We start from the raw sequence: 22,306 nt of genomic DNA, 5'->3' as shown, positions 1-22,306 counted from the left end.
GTATGGTTGCTTATCTTATACAAGATAATCCTAGGTGGCTCACAATAATATTAAATAAAAACAGAGTAAGTAAAACAAACCAACTGCACAGCAACACCATATCTCCCAGGTATAGTACCACAACATCACATAGACTCCTCTCATGCTCTTACATTTCCTGTTGCAAGAGTAATAGGTTATTAATGTGATGATGTGCCTGAGTGCTTTAGGATGTACATAACAATCCCATGGTAAAATAACATCTTACCTAAACTTTCTTGGATTAATCATCTCATTTTTGTTGTTTCAGCCACAATATATTTCAGATAATGTTAGTCACTCGTATGCCAATATTTGTCTTTCTCTTTTTAAAAAATTGCAATCTGCCAGCGTGTAGAGCACATCTTTTGTAAAAACCAAAGAAAGATATGGGATTTTTTTCAAGAACCAAAATGTAATACAAAGAACAATAAATAGAAATGGGCTTAAACATTTTTATTTTCATTAAGGAACTTAACTAAGAGCTTCAGGTAGTGTACCGCTCCTGTGGGCTTGTACAAGAAAAGCAGAACAGGATGCCACAGAACAGTCTTTCTCAACCTCAGCAATTTTAAGATGTGTGGACTTCAGCTCCCAGAATTCCCCAGCTAGTAGGCTGGGGAATTCTGGGAGTTGAAGTCCACACATCTTAAAGGTGCTGAGGTTGAGAAACACTGCCATAGAAATTAATAATGTGTCCTGTTACTCCCTAGAGGTTTGCCAGTGTTTTCCACTGAAGTGTTTTCTTTCTCTTTTATGAACAGTGAATTCACTCTGCAAAGTAAAATCTTCGTCTTTGGATTGGAAATCTGCTAGTTATAGTTTATGTGATGTTGTGTTACCTGTTAAATGGCATCAAGTATGATGAGAGTCAGGCTTTTGGAAGTGAGAGGTTTAGCTGAAGACATTTTGCAAAAGAATTTGGCTTTCCAATTGTCCTTCTCCTATTTTCTATTGGATTTAGATATGCCAAGAAAGCATTGCTTCTTTTTCTTGTGGATTAAGTATGAATTTTAATTTCCATTAATACTCTATTTCAATCACAGCTTTGCTGTAAGAGAAGTCTTCCCTTGCTGCTTTGCCAAAGGCTATTTGGGTTAAGATTCTAGTAAAAGAATGGGCATTCTTACTTCAGTACTTACTGATGGTCTTACTTCTCTCTCTTTTCTCCCCACTTTACTTGCAGTGGTACAGTAGTAAGTGTTACACTGGAGCTGCAAGTACACAGTATATATGAAAGACCATTTCATAGCATCTCTCTTGGAAGACGTTTCCATCCTATTCTAAGTACAGGTAGTCCTCACATACTGACCGCAATTGGGACTGGCAACTCTATCGCTAAGCGACCCAGTCATAAAGTGAAAAATCATGTGACTGTGCCTGACTTAGGATGGCAGTTCATCATTTACGGCTGCAGCTGCTAAGCGGATCACCTGCAGTCATTAAGCGCGACATCATTGCGATTTGCAACTTCCTGCCAGCTTCCTCATTGATTTTGCTTGTTAGAAGCTAGCTGGGAAAGTTCGCAAATGGCAATCACGTGACTGCAGGGATGCTGCGACAGCCGCAACTTTGAGGACCGGTTGTAAGTCTCATTATTCAGCACCGTTGTAACTTTGAACAGTTGCTGAACGAGTGGTTGGTAAGCAAGGGCTACCTGTGTCACTATAGTGATTCATTGAAATACTAGATTAATAACATCCATGGAAAAGACACCTTCTGCAGAAAGAGAGATACAATAAATAAGAACAAAGAGTTTAAAAAAGAATATGAAGTTCTGTGAATTCAAGTTACACAGCTTGTCAGTAGATTTGGCTTCCTTTTAATTATGCAATTGTTTTCTGCAATGTTTTTCTTTTTTTAGCTTACTGTCACATGTTGAGATTACCCAGATTATTTTTCAGTATTTATTTAATATATTGGCTTTTTATCTATGTCGTGCATATTTAGATTACCACTGATACATATTGGGCATACATTACCAGAGTTAAGCACTAATTAACTTCTAATATTCAATTATTTCAATGGAAAAGTTAATAGCAAAGATAGATGGGTTTTTTTTCTTGAACCATTAAAAACAGCTTAACTTATGGGCTTTCAGGAGACTGTACGTTAAGTAAAAGAGCAATTGGGCTTGCTATTAAATCTTTATAAAAACATAGTGCCAGCTCCATGGATTAAATAAAAGCAATATAATTGGAAATAAGAAAGCAAAAGATGGTAAAAATGATCATCCACAAACTCTTTCCCGTGTATTTTGGCCAGCACAAATATTAAACGCCTGTACTACAGCAAAAAGATATGAAAATCCATATGCATTTGTATAGCTTTAGCCAAAGCCAATATGAGCTCTGCAGTTTTTGAATGAACTTGTCATTGTTATTTGCAAGCTGGAAATCAATTTTCTGTAAACTTGACCAGTGCTCTTATCCTTTCAGCAACTCTGGAAGAAATCTATCTCTTACAGAGCGGGTTATGGGGCAACGAAAGAGGTACATACTTATATCTCTCCCATTGCAATCACTGTCACTATTCCTAGGATTGTGGTTATTATGCAGAGCTTCTATGCATTTTCTCATGATATCATTTTTTGTATTTGCTCAGTTTCATGTAATGTGAAAAGGTCTTTTGGGTAAATATGGCGTGGATATTACAAGAGGGGAAAAGACAGTAGGAAGTCACTTCAGAAAAGAGTGGAATATTAGGTGGGGAAGGAAGTCCTGCAGAGGAATTGCACCAAAGATGTATGGAATTGCCCAATTTGGTCTAATACAGATATCAGAGAAGGCTAATGAATTGTGTGCATGTATACTTGTATGAATGGGAGGAGAGCATATGCTTCCCTTCTAAGAATTTGGGGAATACCTCTTCTGTCTGAGAAGCAGGGCAACGAGCTTAGGTTAAGTTTAGAGCAGATGGAACAATTAGAGTTTGAGTCACAGTGGGAATGTGAAGTTGTCATTAGAGTATTAGCGTCTCCTTGGAAGGATTATTATTTATAATAGTCATTTTACTAATCCCATAACCTACCCAGAACAATATTGTACAAACGTGAAGTACTTGGGGGTGGGGAATATTGCCAGAAGGACAGTCTTACTTTGATATAGCAATATGTATTTTATTGCATAAAAAATTGTTGAAGCCGTGTTAATCCAATAGATAAAACCCCAAAGGGGCAGGGATATAATACTTTTATTAGGAGGTGGCTGACTCTTATCTATGAGCAAATTTCCAAATTCATCTTTTTCTGAAATATGTCTTCCAGTATTTTTTTTTTTCATACATGAATTACTTTTGGTTGTGTTATATTTCCACTGCTGCTGGGATGCATGAAAGGCCAATGTGAGGTAATTAATATGTGGTGTCTAATGCATGCAAGTTATCATTTGCTAAAGCCAACAAGTGAAATCCCCTTGAGCAGTGCCTACCAAGATGTCTGCTTTGTTTGGTTGCTTTTATCTGCTGTTCTAAATTTGGACACAATCTTGGAGTATACATTCCCAGTGAATAAATCTTCCCTAAACTTAAGTTGGTGATAGTGCAGTCTTCTTCAGTTCTTCATACTCTAGAACAGTATTTCTCAACCTTGGCTACTTTAAGATGTGTGGACTTCAACTCCCAGAATTCCTTAGCCAGCATTGCTGGCTGGGGAATTCTGGGAATTGAAGTCCACACATCTTAAAGTGGCCAAGGTTGAGAAACACTGCTCTAGATATTTAACTACAATTCCTATCAGTTCAGTCAGCAATTTCAGCAAGTGTACTTGTTTGGAATAATGGGCGTTGTAATGCAGCACATCTGGAGGGTGCCACATTGGGCAAGCCTATGATCACGGTTGCCCTAGCAGTGCAGTATTTGTCCATGAATGCTTCTTGATGGAATAATGCATCGGTTTTGCTTCTGCTGTAGAATATTCCTTGAAGGCAGTTTTTTCCATGGATGAACAGGAAGACTTAGGTGTGTCAGTAGTATTGAGTATTTTCAAGCTTCTTTGCATTAGAAAGCAATCATTCCATCTCCCAGCATAAGCCCTGCTATGTTTTTGTGAGGTGTGTATATGTGTGGGAAGATTGAAATGGATAAACCTTTATCTTCATGAACAAAGGCAATCTTGGATTTGTTCTTAGGAAGACAGAGACAACAGTTTTTTCCTGTGTTTCTAATAGCTTATTAACATAATGCCACAATAGCTGTGGTTTCATAGTACACGAGAAAACACACACTGGCTTAATGTAATCTGTGAATATGGACCCTACCGAGAGCAGCTAAATTGTTCCCATTGCTTCATAGAGGTAAAAGTCTGTATTCAACTGTAGTAATGATGACATCTGTGATGCTTAGTATCATAGGCAGCTGTCTTGATCCATCTGACTTGTTCTGTCTGTGTTGACGGGTAATGGCTCTCCCAGGGATAAGGGCATGTGCTGTACCCCGAGCCCCTCCCACACTGCATTTCTGAAGCAGAAAAAAGCACATCACCAAAAGAAGGGTGACCCTTTGATGGGCTTACGCATTTCCCTGGGATGGAAGGGTGCCCTCTTTCTCCTTCTGCCCTAGACAGTAAGCAAGTAGTTGATCTGAAGGCTAGAAATTAAGTGCCAAGCAAAACTTAATTTGGAAATGGACTCTGGTGATGGCACTGGGATATAAATTTGTCTGCATGAATCTTAGGGCCTGTTCATGTGGGTTATTTACAATCTCACCAGCCTTATTTGGTTGAAAGAATCAGCAGAAGGGCTGTTTAAGGCCACGCGTTGTCTGGCGATAGGGATTGGAGTGGCACAGGTGATTGTTCTCCACTTCTCAAATTCATTGCACTCAGTGGGTGATGCTGTGGGTGCTAAAGTCCATCCTGACCAACGTTATGTTAAACCCTCTGTCTATCCTGCAGTTTTAATGTGTTCTGACTAACATCTCTTGGATCTGAGAATTCCCGTTGAGGTCAGGGGGCTCTACGTTCTGTTAAGTAAATGTTAAAGCATTTGACTGTGAATTCTGGAACTGTAGCAATTACAGCATTATGCAAGGGAAAGTTGGTGAAGTCTAAAACCTGTGGTCTTCAGGTATCATGAGTGATTTTAATAACCTTTCTCTTGGAATGGGAGTCAATGAAAAGTTTTATTGAAGGTGAGGGAAGATAGCAAAACAAGCACATTTTTCTTAGGATGCTTATTGTCAAAAATGTTTCTGAAGGATAAATTAAGATTGCCAATTTATTGAGTAAGTTTGAGGTTAACTGTTTTAATATGCTAATATAAAAAGAATTGAAAATTAATATTTTCAGATATTTTATTACTTTTTAGTTTAGTAATCACCTTTCTTATTAAACTATATCAGGACCACAGTATATTGTTGGAATGTCACAACACCCAGTTAATTATTTAATATTTCATTGTTGCATTTTTATTGCTAAGGAGAGGACATTCTTCTGCATTTTATGCCTCAAGTGCCAAAACAACTCAATGCCTGGAAGAAAAGCACTAGTGGCCACTTGTCTGATGATGCAAAATATCATGGGTCAATCCCAAATTAGAAAATAATAATTTCTCATGTGTCCTTGGAACATTATACATTTCTTTCTTTAAGTCATTACATCAAGAGGATAGTGTTCTAGTCTTAAATTTGGAATGAGAAAATACATTTTCACCAAATAAAATTGATGTCTTTAATCCTTAAATCAGGGTAAGGACATGCTCTAGCTGGGTAGGCATTTTTTTAAAGTGAATAAGTGGCCCAAATAATCCAGATGCCGCGTCAAGAAAAGCAAAAGCCAATAAAGTGTATTAATTTGGGAACATTGTAGTTTTTATTAATTCGTTTATTTTGATCTAGATTAAGAAAAAAAGTGATTATTACCACAGTCTGAAATATAGTATTAACCCTGATTAGCGAGAATTGTAATGACAAATGGAGGACATGAACTGGGGTGTCCACAGGAAGGGGACCAAAAAAGTCAAGATGGCTGCGACCACGTGACCAAAACCTCATCCTTTTTTATCTGCGTTGTGCACATGTAAAAAGGGGGCAGGGCTTTACTTGCCTGTTGGGGCTGCCATCTTGCCTTTTTTTACTCCCGTGTGACACCTTTGACTTGAATATATAACTGCAGGTGGAACCCTGCGTAGGCAGAAAGAGACAACAGATCATGCAGAATTGGCAAAATGACACAGTGGAACATGGTGCCAACACAGCATATATGTCCATTTTTCTTTTTCTTTTTTTTAAAAAAAGGGCTCCAATAGAAACTGCATAAAGACAAACATAGTAACCATCGTTATTGTCAGAGAGCTGAAGGATCTGACATTCACAACAATATAAGCATATTTTTAACCCAATTTTTTCTGTTTGTATCAGTAGAAAGTCTTTTCCCCCAAAGACAAAATGAGGAAAAGAGGCTAATTACGGAGTGCAAAGTAGAGGAAAGAGTGCTGAGCACTACACAAAAACCCTATTTTGCACCCACGGTTGTCTGCCCAGCCAAAGATAACAAAGAGTTCTGAACTGTACAATTGACCAAGTTTCTGGATGTAGGAAGGAGGGAGGGAGGGAGCATCAAATTGCTTTTCTTACTCCAACAGAATCCAGGAAGACAAAAAACAAAGAGAAGGGAAGGGAAAGGTGAATGACTGGTTGTTTTGCATGTAATCCTCCCCCTGTCTGTTTCTGACACCAAGCTGTGGAGTTGATGCCTTCCAGCTGATCAGAGAAACAAATAATAAAGATGTACAGATGTTATTGTTGTTGTTGCAATTCTCTTTGAGTGCATTTGGATACTTTGGGCGTTGAACTGAAAATAAAGGAACTGTATATTATCTTAATGCACAGCCTTGATAGCGAACAAAGGCAGAGGCAGCAGGATCTGATCGTATTTTAAAAAGGAACAGAAAAGAGGAGCCCCAAAATAAACTGTCTCCCCTCCAAGCATCACAACTGTTCTTTCTAATTTATTTGAAACCACATACCATTTATTTAGAAACAATCCTAGTGTGATTATCCAAAGCCTAAATCATGAGGAAGAACCAGGTTAATTGGAAAGATTTTCATTTAAGTGGGTTCCATGTTCCATTCCATTTTGGGTGTCCCCAGAAGTTCAGCCTCCAATCCCTTTCTGTAGTGATCCTGTGTGCTGTGAAGGACACGTGGCCTCTGTATCAGAAGCAAAAAGCAAACAACAACAAAAAGAAATCTTTAACATGAAAATAAAATGTCATAGTGGAGACGGTGCCATTGGATTCTGTGATCAACAAGTTTTGCTCTCAAATTGTAGCGAATCTTCATGGGTTCTTTTGGGGTATTTTGAAAAAATTGAGTGTTTTGGGTTTTTTTTAGTTTTACTATTCTTGCATTTTGTCCGATCTCTTCTGAGCAATTGAATGTATTAGCTAATTGATTTGGCCAATTTTTTTTTTTTTTTACACAAAAGACTACCAAATAAATACAGTCTTACCATTCTATATTGCATTCAAAAAGAGGCATAGTAATTCCTTACAAACAACCTTTCCCTTTATTCACATTCTTTAGGTGCATCTGAATAAAATTTGCAAGGATGTTCTCCGTTGCAGGATTATTTGCTGCACCAAATTTTAGCATATTTTGTCACAAAATAATGAAGCTACTGGTACTTAAGCAAATCCAGTTATAAGGAGCACGACTCAGATACTGCTGCATTACTTTCCCTGGAATCCAGTGTGGTTCTTCCCTTCTTTTCCCATGGGGGAATAGAGCTTTTTTTTTCCAGATCTGAACACTGAGTCAAAGAGCAAATGGGCCATGTCTAGAGTTCTAGGAAATGCTGCTGAATCCCATTAGATAGTCTCTGTACAACCCTATTGAACAAAACTGCATTTGGCCAGTTAGTATAGTCACTGGTGATGATGGAACTGTACTGCACTTTGTATGGATGCCATGTTAGCATACAACTGCTCTATTTTAGAAAGTCTGGCTTTCTTTTTATGTAATTGCTGACTAACATGTTTATTCAGAGAAAGGCTATGTAGCCTTTATCAATACACACACACACACGCACACCCCCATTCAAATATAACAGCTAACCTATCTGGAGATCCTGTTTTAAAAACTCTGCATTCTCTCCCCCAAAATCCTTGTACAGACCATTTTTGAAAAGATCCTGTCAGTTTGCACTTACTACAGCTATGAGAAATTACTCTACCTTAACATTTTATGTATAGGCAGTTTCGCTGTTTTGCTGATGATCAGCAACATTTCCTCTAACCTATGTGTCCAGGAACCAGAGAAGCGGGAATGCTGCCGATGAGCTGGCTCTACAAGGCCAAATGGATGAGGCAAACCATGAACTGTTGCTCTGTGGGTAGAAAGCTCCAGTAGACTTGAAACGGTCTGCTAGCTACGGAATCCAGCTTCACTCTAGGACTCCATTAATTTGAGAGTCTTCCTCTAAAACTAAGGAGGGGTGCATGTCTGCACGGGCGTGCACTTTTTAAAAATATATAGAAAGCTGGCAGAATTGATGAGGGCTCAGGAATGAATTAAAATAAACATATGCTATGCATGGAACAGCTTCCAGATTCAATCCTTGCCATTTCAAGGTAGGGTTGGAGAGCTGCTGCCAGCCATTGTCAGTAATACTGGTGTAGAGAGCCACATCATCTCACTAGATAAAAGACAGCTCCCTGTGTTGCTGAAAAAGATGTGCTTTAGAAATTCTTCAGTAGGGTAGGTGAGACATAGGAGATACAATCAAATCCCAGTTGTTTTAACTTTTTTTAGCTGTGAGATATCTGTCTATCTGTCTTAGCAAAAATGCATTCATCCAGCAAATGACAATAGAAAGGACTTAGCCTTCTACCATATAGAAGTATGGAAGCAGCAATCATTTCCTGTGTAAACTGGGCATATGACATTGGGCTTTTACCTTGCTAAAGCACTAGCATTCATTCCCCAGGCCACCCCGTGCTTCCTAGAAGTGTTGTATATGTGTACCTATATCCAAGGCTAAATTCTCCATCATCAAGATTAGAGCCTCCCAATTATTGTGTCTTTTTAAAATGTGTGGGAAGAACAGAGATGGCTTTACAGTTGGTTGTGACCTAAAAGGAAGTTACACATAGTGGTGATAAAATCACGGTTCCAGTGCCTGAAGACTAACAGATCCAGATCTAGTTCCATTTGAATCGGATCCCATCTCAAAATGATGTTTGATTTGATCTGGTTCTAATTTTGAAACTATCTAGGTTTGATAGTTTGCACCACCTTTTTTCTGTCTTCCTCTTATTTTTTTGCTGTTCAGCTTGCTTAAAAACATAGGGGAACACTCTCATACCAGACCATAGTTTGTCCATCCAGTACAGTAGGTAGGGACTCTTGAAGTTCTGGATTCATCAGATCAAGACTTCCAATGGTGATTTTCCACAAACCACTCTTGTGGTGTTGAACAATTAGTAGCCTATGGCCTGCCTTCTCTTTCACTAGTCTTACTGTTACTCCTTCCAGGCCAATGGAATGATAGAAATAATTATGTAAAAAGTCTTGGGACTTCACCCATCAGCAAGATAACTCTCCAAAAACTGAATAGAATGGGATCAAATTTGGTATGGTGGAAAAAGCAACAAAAGAAAGACTGAGTTGGAAAATGAGCTGGATCCAGCTGTGGGCTAAGGAGCAAAAAAGAAAAAAAGAAAGAAAGAAAGATCTGGAAAAAGTCTCCCAGTTCTTCCCTATGGGACAAAGAGTTGAGCAGCCACTTGGAGAGTTGCCATCAGCTCCATTCTTAATCTTCTCCAATCTTCTTTCCTGGTTGCACAACCCAGAGCAGAGTGGCCATTAAGATATTCTCCCACCATACAAAATGTAACCCCATTCTGTTCCATCATTGGAGAGTTGACTATTGATGGAGAGACACATTCACAGAATCCTGAGTCAACATTCTGTTGGGTTGGAAAGAATAAGAAAAATCTATACAGTTTCTTAGAACAGCTATTTTTTCAAGGTTGCATGCAAGTTAAAAAAAAAAAAAAAGTTGCAGCTGCTTTAAGGAATCAATTTTAATCTGCCTCTTAAATCAGTGACTTTTCTGACTCAAGTTGACATCTCAAAAAAGAAGAGCTGCTTTAAGGAATAGCAGAGAGGTGATATGAAGCCAGAAGCACTACTTCTTGTGTGAAGCACTTGCTTGAAGCCAGAAGCAGTACTCCCAATCATTTTTGAAGTGTATGCAGCACTATTATTTATCTTCAGTCTTCTGAGGTACCTTTATTATTTGTGGGTGTAGGCTGCTGTATATTGCCGGGAAGTTTAACTAACTCGCATGGAATGTGTACTGATGTGCATCCACAGGCCATTTACACTGATGGTAAGTGATAGATCTGGAGATTTTAGAGAGCTGTGATCACTGTCTTTCTTAGTTACCACATGCTGGTACAGCATGTTGTGTAAAATTATATGCCATGCCATGCCAGCTGAGAAGATAATGCATCCTCAGTATTGTACAAATATATATTGCTGCTCACCTTTTCTATCTGGACTTTCCCAGGATCTTTCATAAGCCAATTACAGTGTTTTTAAGAAAGAATGTAAACTCTGCCGTTGCATTACACTGAGCTAATATATTCAACCCTTAGGAAATTGTTCCTCCTCAGTATCTCATAATAGTACTCAAGTATTACTAGCATGACATACCCTCTTCATTTACAGACCAGCAGGTACTGCTGCAGCACTTGAAACATGTTAGTTGCCAAACTGCAAAACTAGAAATTGTAATTAGAGAGCATACAAGTGGAGACCAACAAGAACGGTGGCCATCACGTCTTTTTCTGCACCATTTATCTCTCTTTCTGCATCCCCTGACATCAACTGCCCAATAGTTCTATCTCATTCTTCTGTTTCTGTTCTCCTAACAGCACAAGCGCCATCTGTCCTAATGCCCCTTTTGCTGTCCATACAATACATTCATTTACAGTTTAGAACCTATCTTTATGAAAAGCATTTAAACGCTCCTCTTTAGCCAGAAAGAGAACTTCAGTAACAATTAAAAAGGCCCAATACAGAAGGACAAAGATGGGGAGAAAAAGAGTAAACAAGAACATCCAGGCATCAGTTCTTGCTATCTTACACTCTCTAGCTGGGACAGAGGCTGAAACCACAGGCTTGGAGAGTCATCCAGGAAATAGCTCGACGACAGGGACTTCCTCAGAATTACTGAAATGCACCCGGAAGTTGTTGGCTTGCAGTGGTGGGACTTCAGCTTACTTGGCAGACATTCATGAACATTTGCTAGCAAGGTAGCTACTGTCTCAGTTAATTTCTTCAATGTGCAGGCTTCTGTGACTCTCTGGCAGTTCAGCAAGGGCTAGGCAGACCAATTAGTTTACTGCATTTACCTTTGGTGTTGGCTTTCTAATGTACTGGACTTCATGGGACAGCTGTAAAACTGAATCAGTTTTGTTCTTACAAAACAACGTTATCTGTGCTTATGCAAGCCTGGGTATCCTCCATGGCTATATTCTTAGGCCTTTCTCTAGATTCTGTCTCCCATCTGAGCTTAGGCAGTTATAACTGGGGAAGGTCTTCTCTGCAAAGGAATTCCATCTTTCTAGGCCCATATACCGGCCCCTACACTTACAGTTTATACATTTAAAATGGATGTTGAATGTTTTACATGTTTATGTGTCCCATAGGGTCAAAAGTTCTTCAGACTTCTAAACATTTGTGGTTATATATACATGTTACTTGCACACTGGTAGTTAATACAGTATGGAGCTATAAGATGAGAGGTTTATTTTGAGCACCCCTTGCTACATAAACATATGTAGACTTAACACTAAAGCTAGCTTGCTGCTGAAGGTTCAGCTTCCTGTATTGCCTGCTCCAGGACTTGTGAGTGACCAAGTATAAATAGAATTGAATTAACTGAATAAATAATGTTTCACCATTTTGTCTCAGCCCAACAAACTCTGGTTTGCAAAAAAAAAAAAAAAAAAATAGGCTAATTTGTAGACAAACTTATTTCCCACTGCATGTTGAAAGGGGAGGAAGAAAGATACTCATCTCTGCTTCTGAACATAATACTAAGCTGTCATTTAACGTAAGGTATGCACTCTGCTCCTTTACTCTGCATAGATGGAAAATAGTGCATCCTTTGTTTATCTGAATGTAAGGTCAGAAAAGAAAAGCGGCTTTTAACAAAGTAAGAGTTGAGTATACTATTTCTGAAGCTGGCCTCAGTTCAGAAGTGGTACAAAGTGTTTCTTTTAACAAAGAAAGAAAGTTTACTCTTTCTCAACATAAATTTGAATCTGAAGATGCTAATAAATCAATAGAATAAGAAGCTTGGAAATAAAAGATGGACTTCCTCAAACAGAGTTTGACTCCTGGTGATGATGTGGACACTTCTGTGTAATCTTCTTAGCAGCAGACTGCCTTCCAAAATGGCTCTGACATCCCCATCTAACCTATAGCTTTGGGATTTCCTGGTGGTGTCTCCTCTCCCCTTTGAACTGATTCTTTTAGTTTAGTCAAGGTTGGCTTGTTGCTGCCACCTGCTGTGGGAAAAACTGGGAAACGTTTTGTTCTGAAATGCAGAGAAAAGCTCTCTTACCACTTTTCAATAGGCAAGGTTGTGATAGACTATTGGAATTCCAACTCCTCTTTGTCTTTTTAAAGACGTGCAGTGTAAACTGCTGGTACTTTTTGCATCATTATCATATCTGACGTGACACAAAAGTAAGTGATGAGAAGTAAGACGGAATTGCGTTTATGTTTAGGACAGTATAACATTATTGCGGAGTCCCCATGTTGGTTCAGTGATCTTAGTAATGCCAGAGTTTGCCCATCAAGATAGCATTGCCACAAACGTCCTCTAAAGGATAATCTTTACAAGGATGGCTCATTGTGAGTGTTCCCTCTTACAGAAAAGGACAAAGCATAAGGGGCCAGTATTTGAATTTCTAGAAGGAGAGACAGACAGAAGTGATGCAATCTCAGGCTTAGAGGACAGCCGCAGCTGTAGCTTCTCCGTGGATGGTTTGGCAGACAGGTTCTTGAGTACCTCTGGCCTGGAGAGATGCTACTGAAGTTTTGTTGCTTACTTAATGAATGTTCCAGTCTTAAATCTAAATTAGCTTTTAATTTAGTGTTCCCCATCTTTCACAACTGGTTTACATAAAACCAGAAAACCTTATTTAGCACAAGAAATTGATAGCAATTGGCTACAGAAGCTTCCAGCCAACTATTTCATGGCCAGGAGAAGGAAACTGTTTTTGGCGACATACTACATGTCTTGGGAGAAAGAGAGACAGACAGACAGACAGACCATATCTGTTTTTCAAGTATGGTTTCAGCCATCTGTAAAACCACTGAATCTGAAAGCATAGGGGGATATTGATGCTGTTGAAAGTTGATGCTACTATGACCCTAACCCTTCCTCTTTCTTAAGAGGTATCAACATGCTGTACTTATTCTCAAATACTTACTTTCAGCTCTGCTGAAAGGGAAAAAAAACTTTTATTTTGCCATTTTCTCTCTTCCTTTTGTTCTTTTTAATTGCAAAGGGGGTTGGCTCACACCCCTGCTTCTTTCTTTGTTACCTTCCCTTAGGCACCATGTGATATTAAGTATCTGGTTCCCTCTAATGACAAGCCCCGGACACTTCTGAGATTTCTTAAAGCATGTGGAAAGCTAGAATGATTTCCATACTAGTCTCAAGTGAAGTTATTTTTACTTTAAGGAAAAATATTATTCACAGATGATTTGCACTTTGAAAAAAAGAGTATATGAGCACTTTTGAGCACAATAACATTGCATTTATTTGTATAGATTGCTGCCTATTTTGTATGTTAGGTTATATTATTACAGTACTGGCAATTTTCTAGCAAATGATTCTATTTGTTATTTTTAAAATGTCATCATAGGTAAAATAAGAGATAATTCAGTTTTAAGGGAAATAATGTTTCCATATGTTTTGCTGAAAAAGGATGGAAAAATGCATTTTTTAGAGTAAGCATTTTTAAAAGATATATACTTTCCTCTTATTTGTTAAGCTACTTTTCTATGTCAGTTTTACTAGAACAGATCTGATTGTAATTGGAGTAATTATAAAATGCTTAATCTTTTCCCCCATAGTGATGTTTTTCCTCTGCTTTTTTTCTTTAAAAAAAAAAAAAAGTTAAAGCCTGTATCTTAATGACTGTTAAACCTATACAGTAATGGAAAAGTTTAAAAAGTACATAGGACAGCAACAATGCTGTGAAATAAATTCATTAAAATCAATGTTATTCCAATGAATACTAATGATATTATTAATGCTTGGATAAGGTTTTTTTTCCCTCCCTCTTTGTGATTATTCAGCTTGTTGTCTATTGAATCTATATCCTTGTTAATGAAAGCCTCATATTGTGTGCATATAGATTGTTTGAAGACTCCTTTCATTCTTGCCTGCCCTTCCTTCACATTGTGACAGTCTCTATGGGTTTTCCCAAATTATCAGATGAGGATATGTGTTCTCTCAGCCTCTCATCCCCACCTGAGTCTTTTTAAATAGTGAACGCTACCTTCCATAGAATTATGAAACACATACGGCAAGAAGTAGAATATTTTTCCAGTGAGGAATACAGATTTGTATTTAACTGCTTGAGGTCACATTGATACAGAGATATAAAACATCTTCTTAAGGACATTTGTACAGTGAAGCTGAAATTCTTTGTTCTAGTGCGTTACTTTTTGTCTGTGAAGTGTTAACATAAATACACTGATGAACATCCTTGAATTTCAAATGCATCCTGAAATTAGAAGACTCTAGATGAGAATAAATCTAAAACCTCCTTGTCTAATACACTCTGCAAATGTGTTTGATCAGTAAGGCCCAGAAGTCACAGCCACACCTTTCCTGAACACATCTGGAAGCTTCACATTTGGGAATGCTGTTCTAAAATGTTTTTGTCTCTCATTCTTCCCCCCTTCCATATTTTTTAATCAACAATCAACACAACTGTTCAGAAAAAGTTGTGATGCCCATCTGATGGATGAAAGGATGGCTTCCCTACATAAAGGAATTACGTAATTTAAAGTTGTTAGTCTTTTCCTGTTATAGTAAAACCCAAACCCACTTCTATGGTTTTTGTTCTTGTATTTTCCACAGACAAAAACCATGTGCACAAGATACATAAAACTACTGTTGTTGGAACAGCTGAAGTATATAATGTCTTTTCTCTTAGAAATTAACCCACACTGTCCAGAAAGTCAAAATGGTGTGAAATTGAAAGTGGGTCCCAGGAGTAAGCAACTCACCAACAGGATACTGGCAAAGGATCAATTATTTTCTGGACTGCTATACGGGAGCTACAGTTCATATTCTTAGGACCTCTGGGAAAAAGGGAGCATTGCAGCATGCCCAGAGAAAAAAGCTAATACTATCAGTGCTCTTTCTTTATGGGGCACAGATTCCTGTGCTGTTGAAAAAAGTGGGTGCTCTTTTTGGCCAAAGTGAAATGAAGTCTGTTTGCAAGCCAATGTTTTTAGCTCCTCTGTTACTCCACCCTAATTTGTTTGCCCATCTTCCATGCTTTGTGTCTTCACCAGTAATCAGAAGCGTTGCTTGCATTTTTTTAGACCTGCTTCATACATTCCCTTTGGTGTGGAGTGTTCTTGAAGTGGAACTAAGTGGAACATGCTTGTGAAAAGTCACTTCCTATGTGGTGCAAGCACTCTCTTTCCCATAGTTCTGTTCGCAGAGTTTTGCTGCTGATTTGGAAAAGACTGAAATGCATAGGCTGCATAGGTTGCATAGGTTTAACTTGATCTAGATAAAACTGTGCATAATTCCATATCAAGCAGTTGTTGTCACAAGTCTGAATTAAATCTCAAATCCCTTGTAATAATTGATGTCAAAAGTTGTTTTTAACATTTTAATTGTTGGCCCTTATTATTGGGAGGGGACATTCATTAAAGATACTTGCAACCCAGATGAGCCAGTTATCTGTCTTCCTGGAAGAACTTTTATGTGAGGTATATTAAAAAAAAGCAGATCAATAATTGGAATGCAATAGGAACACAACAGGTTTCCTTCAACCAAGTCATTGATCAAGATCATTGATCCATCCATGCTACTATGCCATCATTCCCTGCCAGCACATTCTCAGGTCTGATGACAGTGGCAGTTCAAATTTGATGATGGTAATAACATTTTCTACTACTAAACTTCTGTTGTTGCCCTATATGTCTCCATCTAAATGACTTCGGACCAGAAGATCTAAAGAGATATGATACGGGCCCATCATATTAACCTGTCCATGCATTCAGATCATCTGGCTGTTATCTATAAAAGAAGGATATTATGATAAAAGTTAGATCCCTCTGTGTCTAGTCTCCTGGTTTTGAATAATTCTGTTAGTATGCCTAGCACTGTATTCTTTCTTGCCCGCTGATCTGCCACCACTCTATTCTTTTTGTTAACAGGTTAAAGTTTTCTGTTCACATAGGCACTTAACATTATTTGCATTTTAGCTGTCTTGAACACTGGCTCATCTCCTCAGTCCTGTGATATTGTGCACCTTACGTTTGAATGTTGTATGTATGTTTTGATTATTATAATCAATTCTGGATGAAGGTGCAGCTTAAATTTTTCAATAAGTAACATGAAGACAATCATACTCTGTATTTTGTAGAAATCCAAGAATGCACCTTCTGTTAGGTCAGACTCTGCCTGTCATTAACCCTTTATCTCTCAACAAAACTCTTACCCCGTTACTTCATTCTTTTAATAGAAGATGTCAGGAATTGAATTTTGGATTTTTGCATCCAAAGTAGATATTTCATCACTGATCAGCAGTCCCTAAAAGCCATCCTGGGCTAGAGAAGAGATCGGACCAAGCACCTGAATAGTGATCAATCAAGAATATTGTCACATGCACACTTACTTGGGTATTCTGTTGAAGTCTGTGTGAACGCTTAGGGGGTGGAGGGGCAAATTTTCTCATAAGAACAAACCATGAAGATACTGCTTACTTTTATGTATTTAAAATATTTTATGCAGCCTTTTCAAGGCAAAGCTTCCCCAAAATAGTTTACATTATTAAAAAGGTACAACCACACTTTAAAAAATCTAGAATGTTCTCTCTAAAAAAGTTAATGTGATATCATAAATCTCAAATAACCAAAGCTAAGTGGGTAGCAGATCTTCACTCCCTTTTCATTTTCCTAAATCAGTGTTGTCCAAACTTGGCCACTTTAAGATGAGTGGACTTCAACTCCCAGAATTCCCCAGCCAGCATGAAGTCCACTCATCTTAAAGTGGCCAAGTTAAGACAACACTGTCCTAAATAAAGGATAGTAAGTTACATTTAGAAGTTTATATTAGGCCCTCCTTTGGTACGCTAAATGTGCCTAAATGCAGTGCCACTTCCTTTTGCACAAGAATTGTTTTCATTTTCAAAGGAAAGAGTGCAAGATCCCAATTCTGATTACCTGTCTTCCAGGTCTTCAGTCAAGTATGGCACCTCTACATGGTGAATTTTTCCTCAAGTGCTTGTGCGAGGAAAATCCTGCTAAATAGTTTATAAAGTCATCTTCTTATCCTTTCCAGATTGCCTTTTTCTATAGGATGAGCTTGAACCGTGTTTTCACTTTGGGGGACCATTGTAAAAAAAAAAAGTTTCTTATAGCTTCTATTCAGAATTCCACATAGCACAAAATACATCTTTTTATTTTATTTTTTACCTGTTGCTGCACCTTCCCAACTTGAAATTAGGAGTTCAGATCACAAAAACCTTTACCCTTCGAGCCTTTGGCCTTGCAATTTAAAATAATAACTCTGCAGGATTGCTTTTGCTCTTTCTACTTTCAAACCTGCCTTCATTTTTCTGCTAGATCTATATTGTAAAAGCTTAACAATGCTTTACGGTAGAAGAATGACTGCTACCAATTATGGGCAATACCCTTCGTTATCTCTTCCATATATTGTGTTTTCACAAAGCTGATTGATATTCGCTTTGTTAAAGTATCCAAAGGTTTTTTTTTAAATAGTAATAATTAAAAAAAAACTTGATGATATAATTAGATATATTTAGCTATATCAAACAATTGCTAAATCTTCAGAACGGGTAAAATTTAATCTGGAAAAAGTTGCCTCAGCTACCAGAATATCTGCCTAGACCAGATGTGAAGACATAATCTTTGGTCCTCCTTATGATCCTTTAGGCTGTATTTCCTTGAACATGTCACCATTGGGGAAGACTCTAGTAGAATCAACCGTTTGCGTGAGCATCTGCAGAACACATTTTTCTTGCATGCCAGCTGTTTTGTCTGATATCATATCCTGTGCATATCATATGCACAGAGACACAGTGCAACAGTCTGAAGAAAGTATTGGATTTGATTGATTGATTGCAACACTAAATTTTTGCATTTTTGAGAACTTCCTGAGATATGTCAAGAAAAGGTTCCATATCTTTGTCCATTTAGTTCTGTGAATATTCTCCACATTCACCTGCAATGTTTTGCCAGAGTTTCAGACCAAGTTTTTTCTAGCCCTCCCTGGAATGGCCAAGATTAAATCTGAAATTCATACATTTAAAGCAGCTACTTTGTTATGAGCTACAGTTCTCCCCTTAACATCTTGGGAATATCGTTGAGCATGCTCTAAAGAGGAACACTGGAAACTGTGGCAAATGACTTTTGCAATAAAGATCAGAGGAAACTGATATACTTGGCCAAGGTTTGGAGCTCACTGTATTTTCATAATGTAGAAACAGGGGTTCTTAACCCTTTTGCCATCACACCTCCCTTTAGTATAATCTTAACATACATACCTCCCCTAAAAATCCAAAGACCAAAATGAACCCAAATGAGCAATAGAAACAATACAATGAAACTTTATTTTTAATAAAGACACACAAAATAAAAATTTTCACACCTCCCCTGGACACTCTCTGCACCTCCACAAGGGAGGTACACCTCATAGTTTGGGAAGCCCTGATGTAGACCAACTACATTTTTCATCAGCTAACATTTTATATTATGCATATGCTTTTCAAATTGCATGTTTCCAGGATTACAGATTTCTGTGACTTTTTGCACAATTAATAATAACAACACAAACCTGGTAGTCTTCTCTTTCTCCCAGCCTCTCAGAGTAATCAGCAGATCTTCCAAGATATGTGGCCCCAACAAGAACCTAGATGTATTTTTTCAAGTATGTATGGTTCAAATCAGGTGGATGGTGTGGGCCGAGAAGGTGAAATGAGTAACCTTTCTTTTGTGGATGCCCCAACAAAAGAAAAAGAAATACTGAGGAAGCAAATCAAAGATCTCCTGTATTTTATCTAAGTTTATCACAGTGTAGACTTGTTTGCCTTTAGCAAAATTATTGCCTCTGAATGTAGATGTTCCTTTAATTATTATTGGTTGTTAGTTAGGAATGCATTCATCATCAGAATACTGCTCTGCAGCATCCTTAACCTTTAAGGCTGTTGGGCAAAGCAAAGGTTTTGACCTTCTCTTTGTTCCAATGATAGAATCCAGTGTTGTGCTTATCACCGAATTCTCTGAATCTTACTGAACTGAAAGGACAATACGTTTGTATGTGCATGAATACAAATGAAGACAAACACAGATGAAGTAGTTAAAAAGGACAGATTCATCTACAGTTATTTATATGCCAAGAAATATTCTTCATTTGTGAGTCAAACATGCCAACAGGCGCCTACAAAATTCCTTGGAGGAAAGTAATGGTCTGTGAAAATAACCTTGGGAGACAGGAGGAAGAGATGCAGCCTAGACAACTGTCATGCAAAAGAGATCTCAGCCCACAGAAGGAAAGAAGGCATGGGAAGGGTCTCCAAAGAGACCCTTCCTAGTTTTCTGGAAAGTAGAAGTAAGGCAGTACTTTCAGACTTGTGAGATTCTGTTACTGTAACCTTACAATAAAGGTAGCATTAGTATTCATGATTTGTGCTTCTTGCCTAGACTACCTCGAAGGGCTGACATCAGTCTTGCAAGTCTGAAAGCACTTCTCCTTCTCCTGCGTCTCTTCCTCCTGTCTCCCAAGGTTATTCTCACAGATTGTTACAAAAGGAGAGAACAAGTCAACCTCTTTTCTGTCAAGAGACACTTTTTTCTCAGAGACAGTCTGATGGAAGTCAGGTGGTGAGGGGGGAGGGTCACATATCATCTCCAAGGTATATAATTGGGTTGGTTATCATCAACGTACTGGTGATACCTGACCCTAAACTGATGGATAACCTCACCTAACAGTATCATGTAGATTTTACAACAAAAGGGGTGAGACCATTGAGCCCTGTAACTCCCCACAAGTGATGGGCCATGGACTTGATCTCTCCCCCCTGTTAACAGTGACTGAAACCAGGCACAAAGAAAGGAGAACTGCCACAGAATGGTGCCCCCCCCAACCCTCACAGCTGGTCCAAAAGGATACCGTGATCAGTATTGAAAGCTGCTGAGAGATCAAGAAGCACTAGGATAGACACACTATCCCTATCCTGGCTCCACCACAGTTCATCAACAAGCACAACCAGTGCTGTCCCCATAATGTAACCGAGCCTGAAACCCAACTGAAACAGGTCCAGACAATCTGTCTCCTCCAGGATCCTCTGGAGCTGAAGCCCAGCCACCTTCTCAACAACTTTTCTTTTCTCAGAATTGCCTTTCACCAATAACCTACTTCCCACAGGTCTTTTATGATTCATAAGCTATATTTTCTCTTTTTCCTGTGCTTATCACAAGTCAGTCTTGCTTCAGTTCGGCCCCTTCATTCTGTTCTTCATAATTTCCTGGTGGAACTGATATAATTTGGGGGAGTGAACCAAAAGAAGGATTGAGTAGCTTTGCCTTTCTTCATTAACTGTTAGCATTTTGCTACCTTTGTTAAATAGATGGCACACTTATTCTTTTCTTTTCATTATATTTTGAACATTCTTAAAGTTCTTTTTATTGTTGTTGCTGTTATTAGCATTCGTTTCCATCTTCAGCTCATTCTGAGCGATAGTTTTCCTGGTACCATCTCTACAGTTTTGTGCTACCTGTTTGTACTGTTTCTGGTGATCATGCTGGGTAAAGTTTGTCACCCAGCAGATAATGGGGCGGGCAGTTAAAGTTCTCCATCACTACTACATGTCTGCAGTTTGCTTTTGGAAAGCACTGCCACACCTTTTCCTTGGTTTGGCAGGGCACAGTAACAGAAACAACAGTATTGCTTTTAATGTTCCTCCACTTACATTACCCCAGATATTCTCAACAATATCACCAATATATACAGTACTGCAAGTTCTCCCTCTTTTTATATTACTCTATTCCTTTTAAATAAATTCTGTCTGTTGGTAGCTACATTCCAAACATCTTACCGGGCCTCCTTTATTCCCATTAAATCGTAATTGCCCTCCTGTACTAAGAGTTCAAGCTCATCCTTTTTTATTTCTCATACCCTGTGTATTAGTGTACAGACAATGAAGGCTGTGAACTTTATGAGGCAATGTTCTTCCTGATTTTTTTATTGAGTGGTCTAATAGGCAACACTCCAACCTCCTCTCATAGCACAGAAGCCTATTTTTGAGGTCCATTCTTCAGGATTTTTTTCTCCTTGCAGAATTCAGTTCAAAACTTGCTCAGCTTTGGTTGAACACATTTTTACCAGTTCTTGTAAGATGCACCCCACTTCATGCCAGTAGTTCATGTTCATTATGTAGATAGTTCAAACCATGGCCTCAAAAACCAAATTACTCCCACCAACACCATTTGTGTAGTCAATTCACTTGCAGTATTCCTTCCATTTGCAGTCCTCTTCTATGGACTAGAAGGAGGAATGAGAAGATTACTTGAACCCTAGCATCCTTCCTAAATCTTTAAAGTTCACAATTGCATGTTGCAGCTATATAATTAGTTTCTGCATGGCCTAACAGGAAAGAATAATTGTCAGTGGACTTGCTGAGCCTTGGAAATGATTTTGTCACATACTTGAGCCTTCACAAGAATGTTTCACAAATCAGTGAAAATTGTCGTCATATATTTGCTTTAGTTCTTTTCTCTTTATCTTCTTCCAGGCAAAACTACATCACCTCTGCTTTTCAGTGACCCATCGTCCTGTTTTGTGTTTCACAACGTATCTTTTTCTTCCCTTGAAGGCTCAAAGCCGGTTACTTCTATGTGGGCCTGAAAGCTGTTTCTGAGTTCCAGAAATGCAGAATACTTTCTGTTGGTCACTCTTGTCCTCTTTCCTTTTTGTCTTCCTTTTGGAAACTTACTTTCTTGATCAGCTCCTGTTGCTCTCTGGTATTTGATTTAATATGTTTATACTCTCTTATGA

The 22,306-nt window shown here is 38.4% G+C and overlaps 1 protein-coding gene across 4 annotated transcripts in view; it reads left to right on the top strand.

The window, feature by feature from the left end:
• Positions 1-22,306, top strand: part of FIGN (fidgetin, microtubule severing factor) — a 128,655-nt gene that overhangs the window by 52,927 nt on the left and 53,422 nt on the right. For 3 of the 4 annotated variants that reach the window (XM_088146659.1, XM_088146657.1, XM_088146658.1), the window contains one exon: positions 2,457-2,510. The exons of the other annotated variant lie outside the window; for it this stretch is intronic. In XM_088146659.1, coding sequence (XP_088002785.1) covers positions 2,457-2,510 — 54 coding nt within the window. The remainder of the gene's footprint in view (positions 1-2,456; positions 2,511-22,306) is intronic. 4 annotated transcript variants of the gene reach the window in all.

This window comes from Python bivittatus, unplaced genomic scaffold (genome assembly GCF_059951505.1).
Source record: "Python bivittatus isolate LINGU-HERP-01145 unplaced genomic scaffold, Pbiv_v1 ctg000480_np1212, whole genome shotgun sequence".
NCBI lineage: Eukaryota > Metazoa > Chordata > Lepidosauria > Squamata > Pythonidae > Python > Python bivittatus.
The sequence above is the reverse complement of the archived record's forward strand: the minus strand, read 5'-3'. Positions and strand labels throughout refer to the sequence as shown.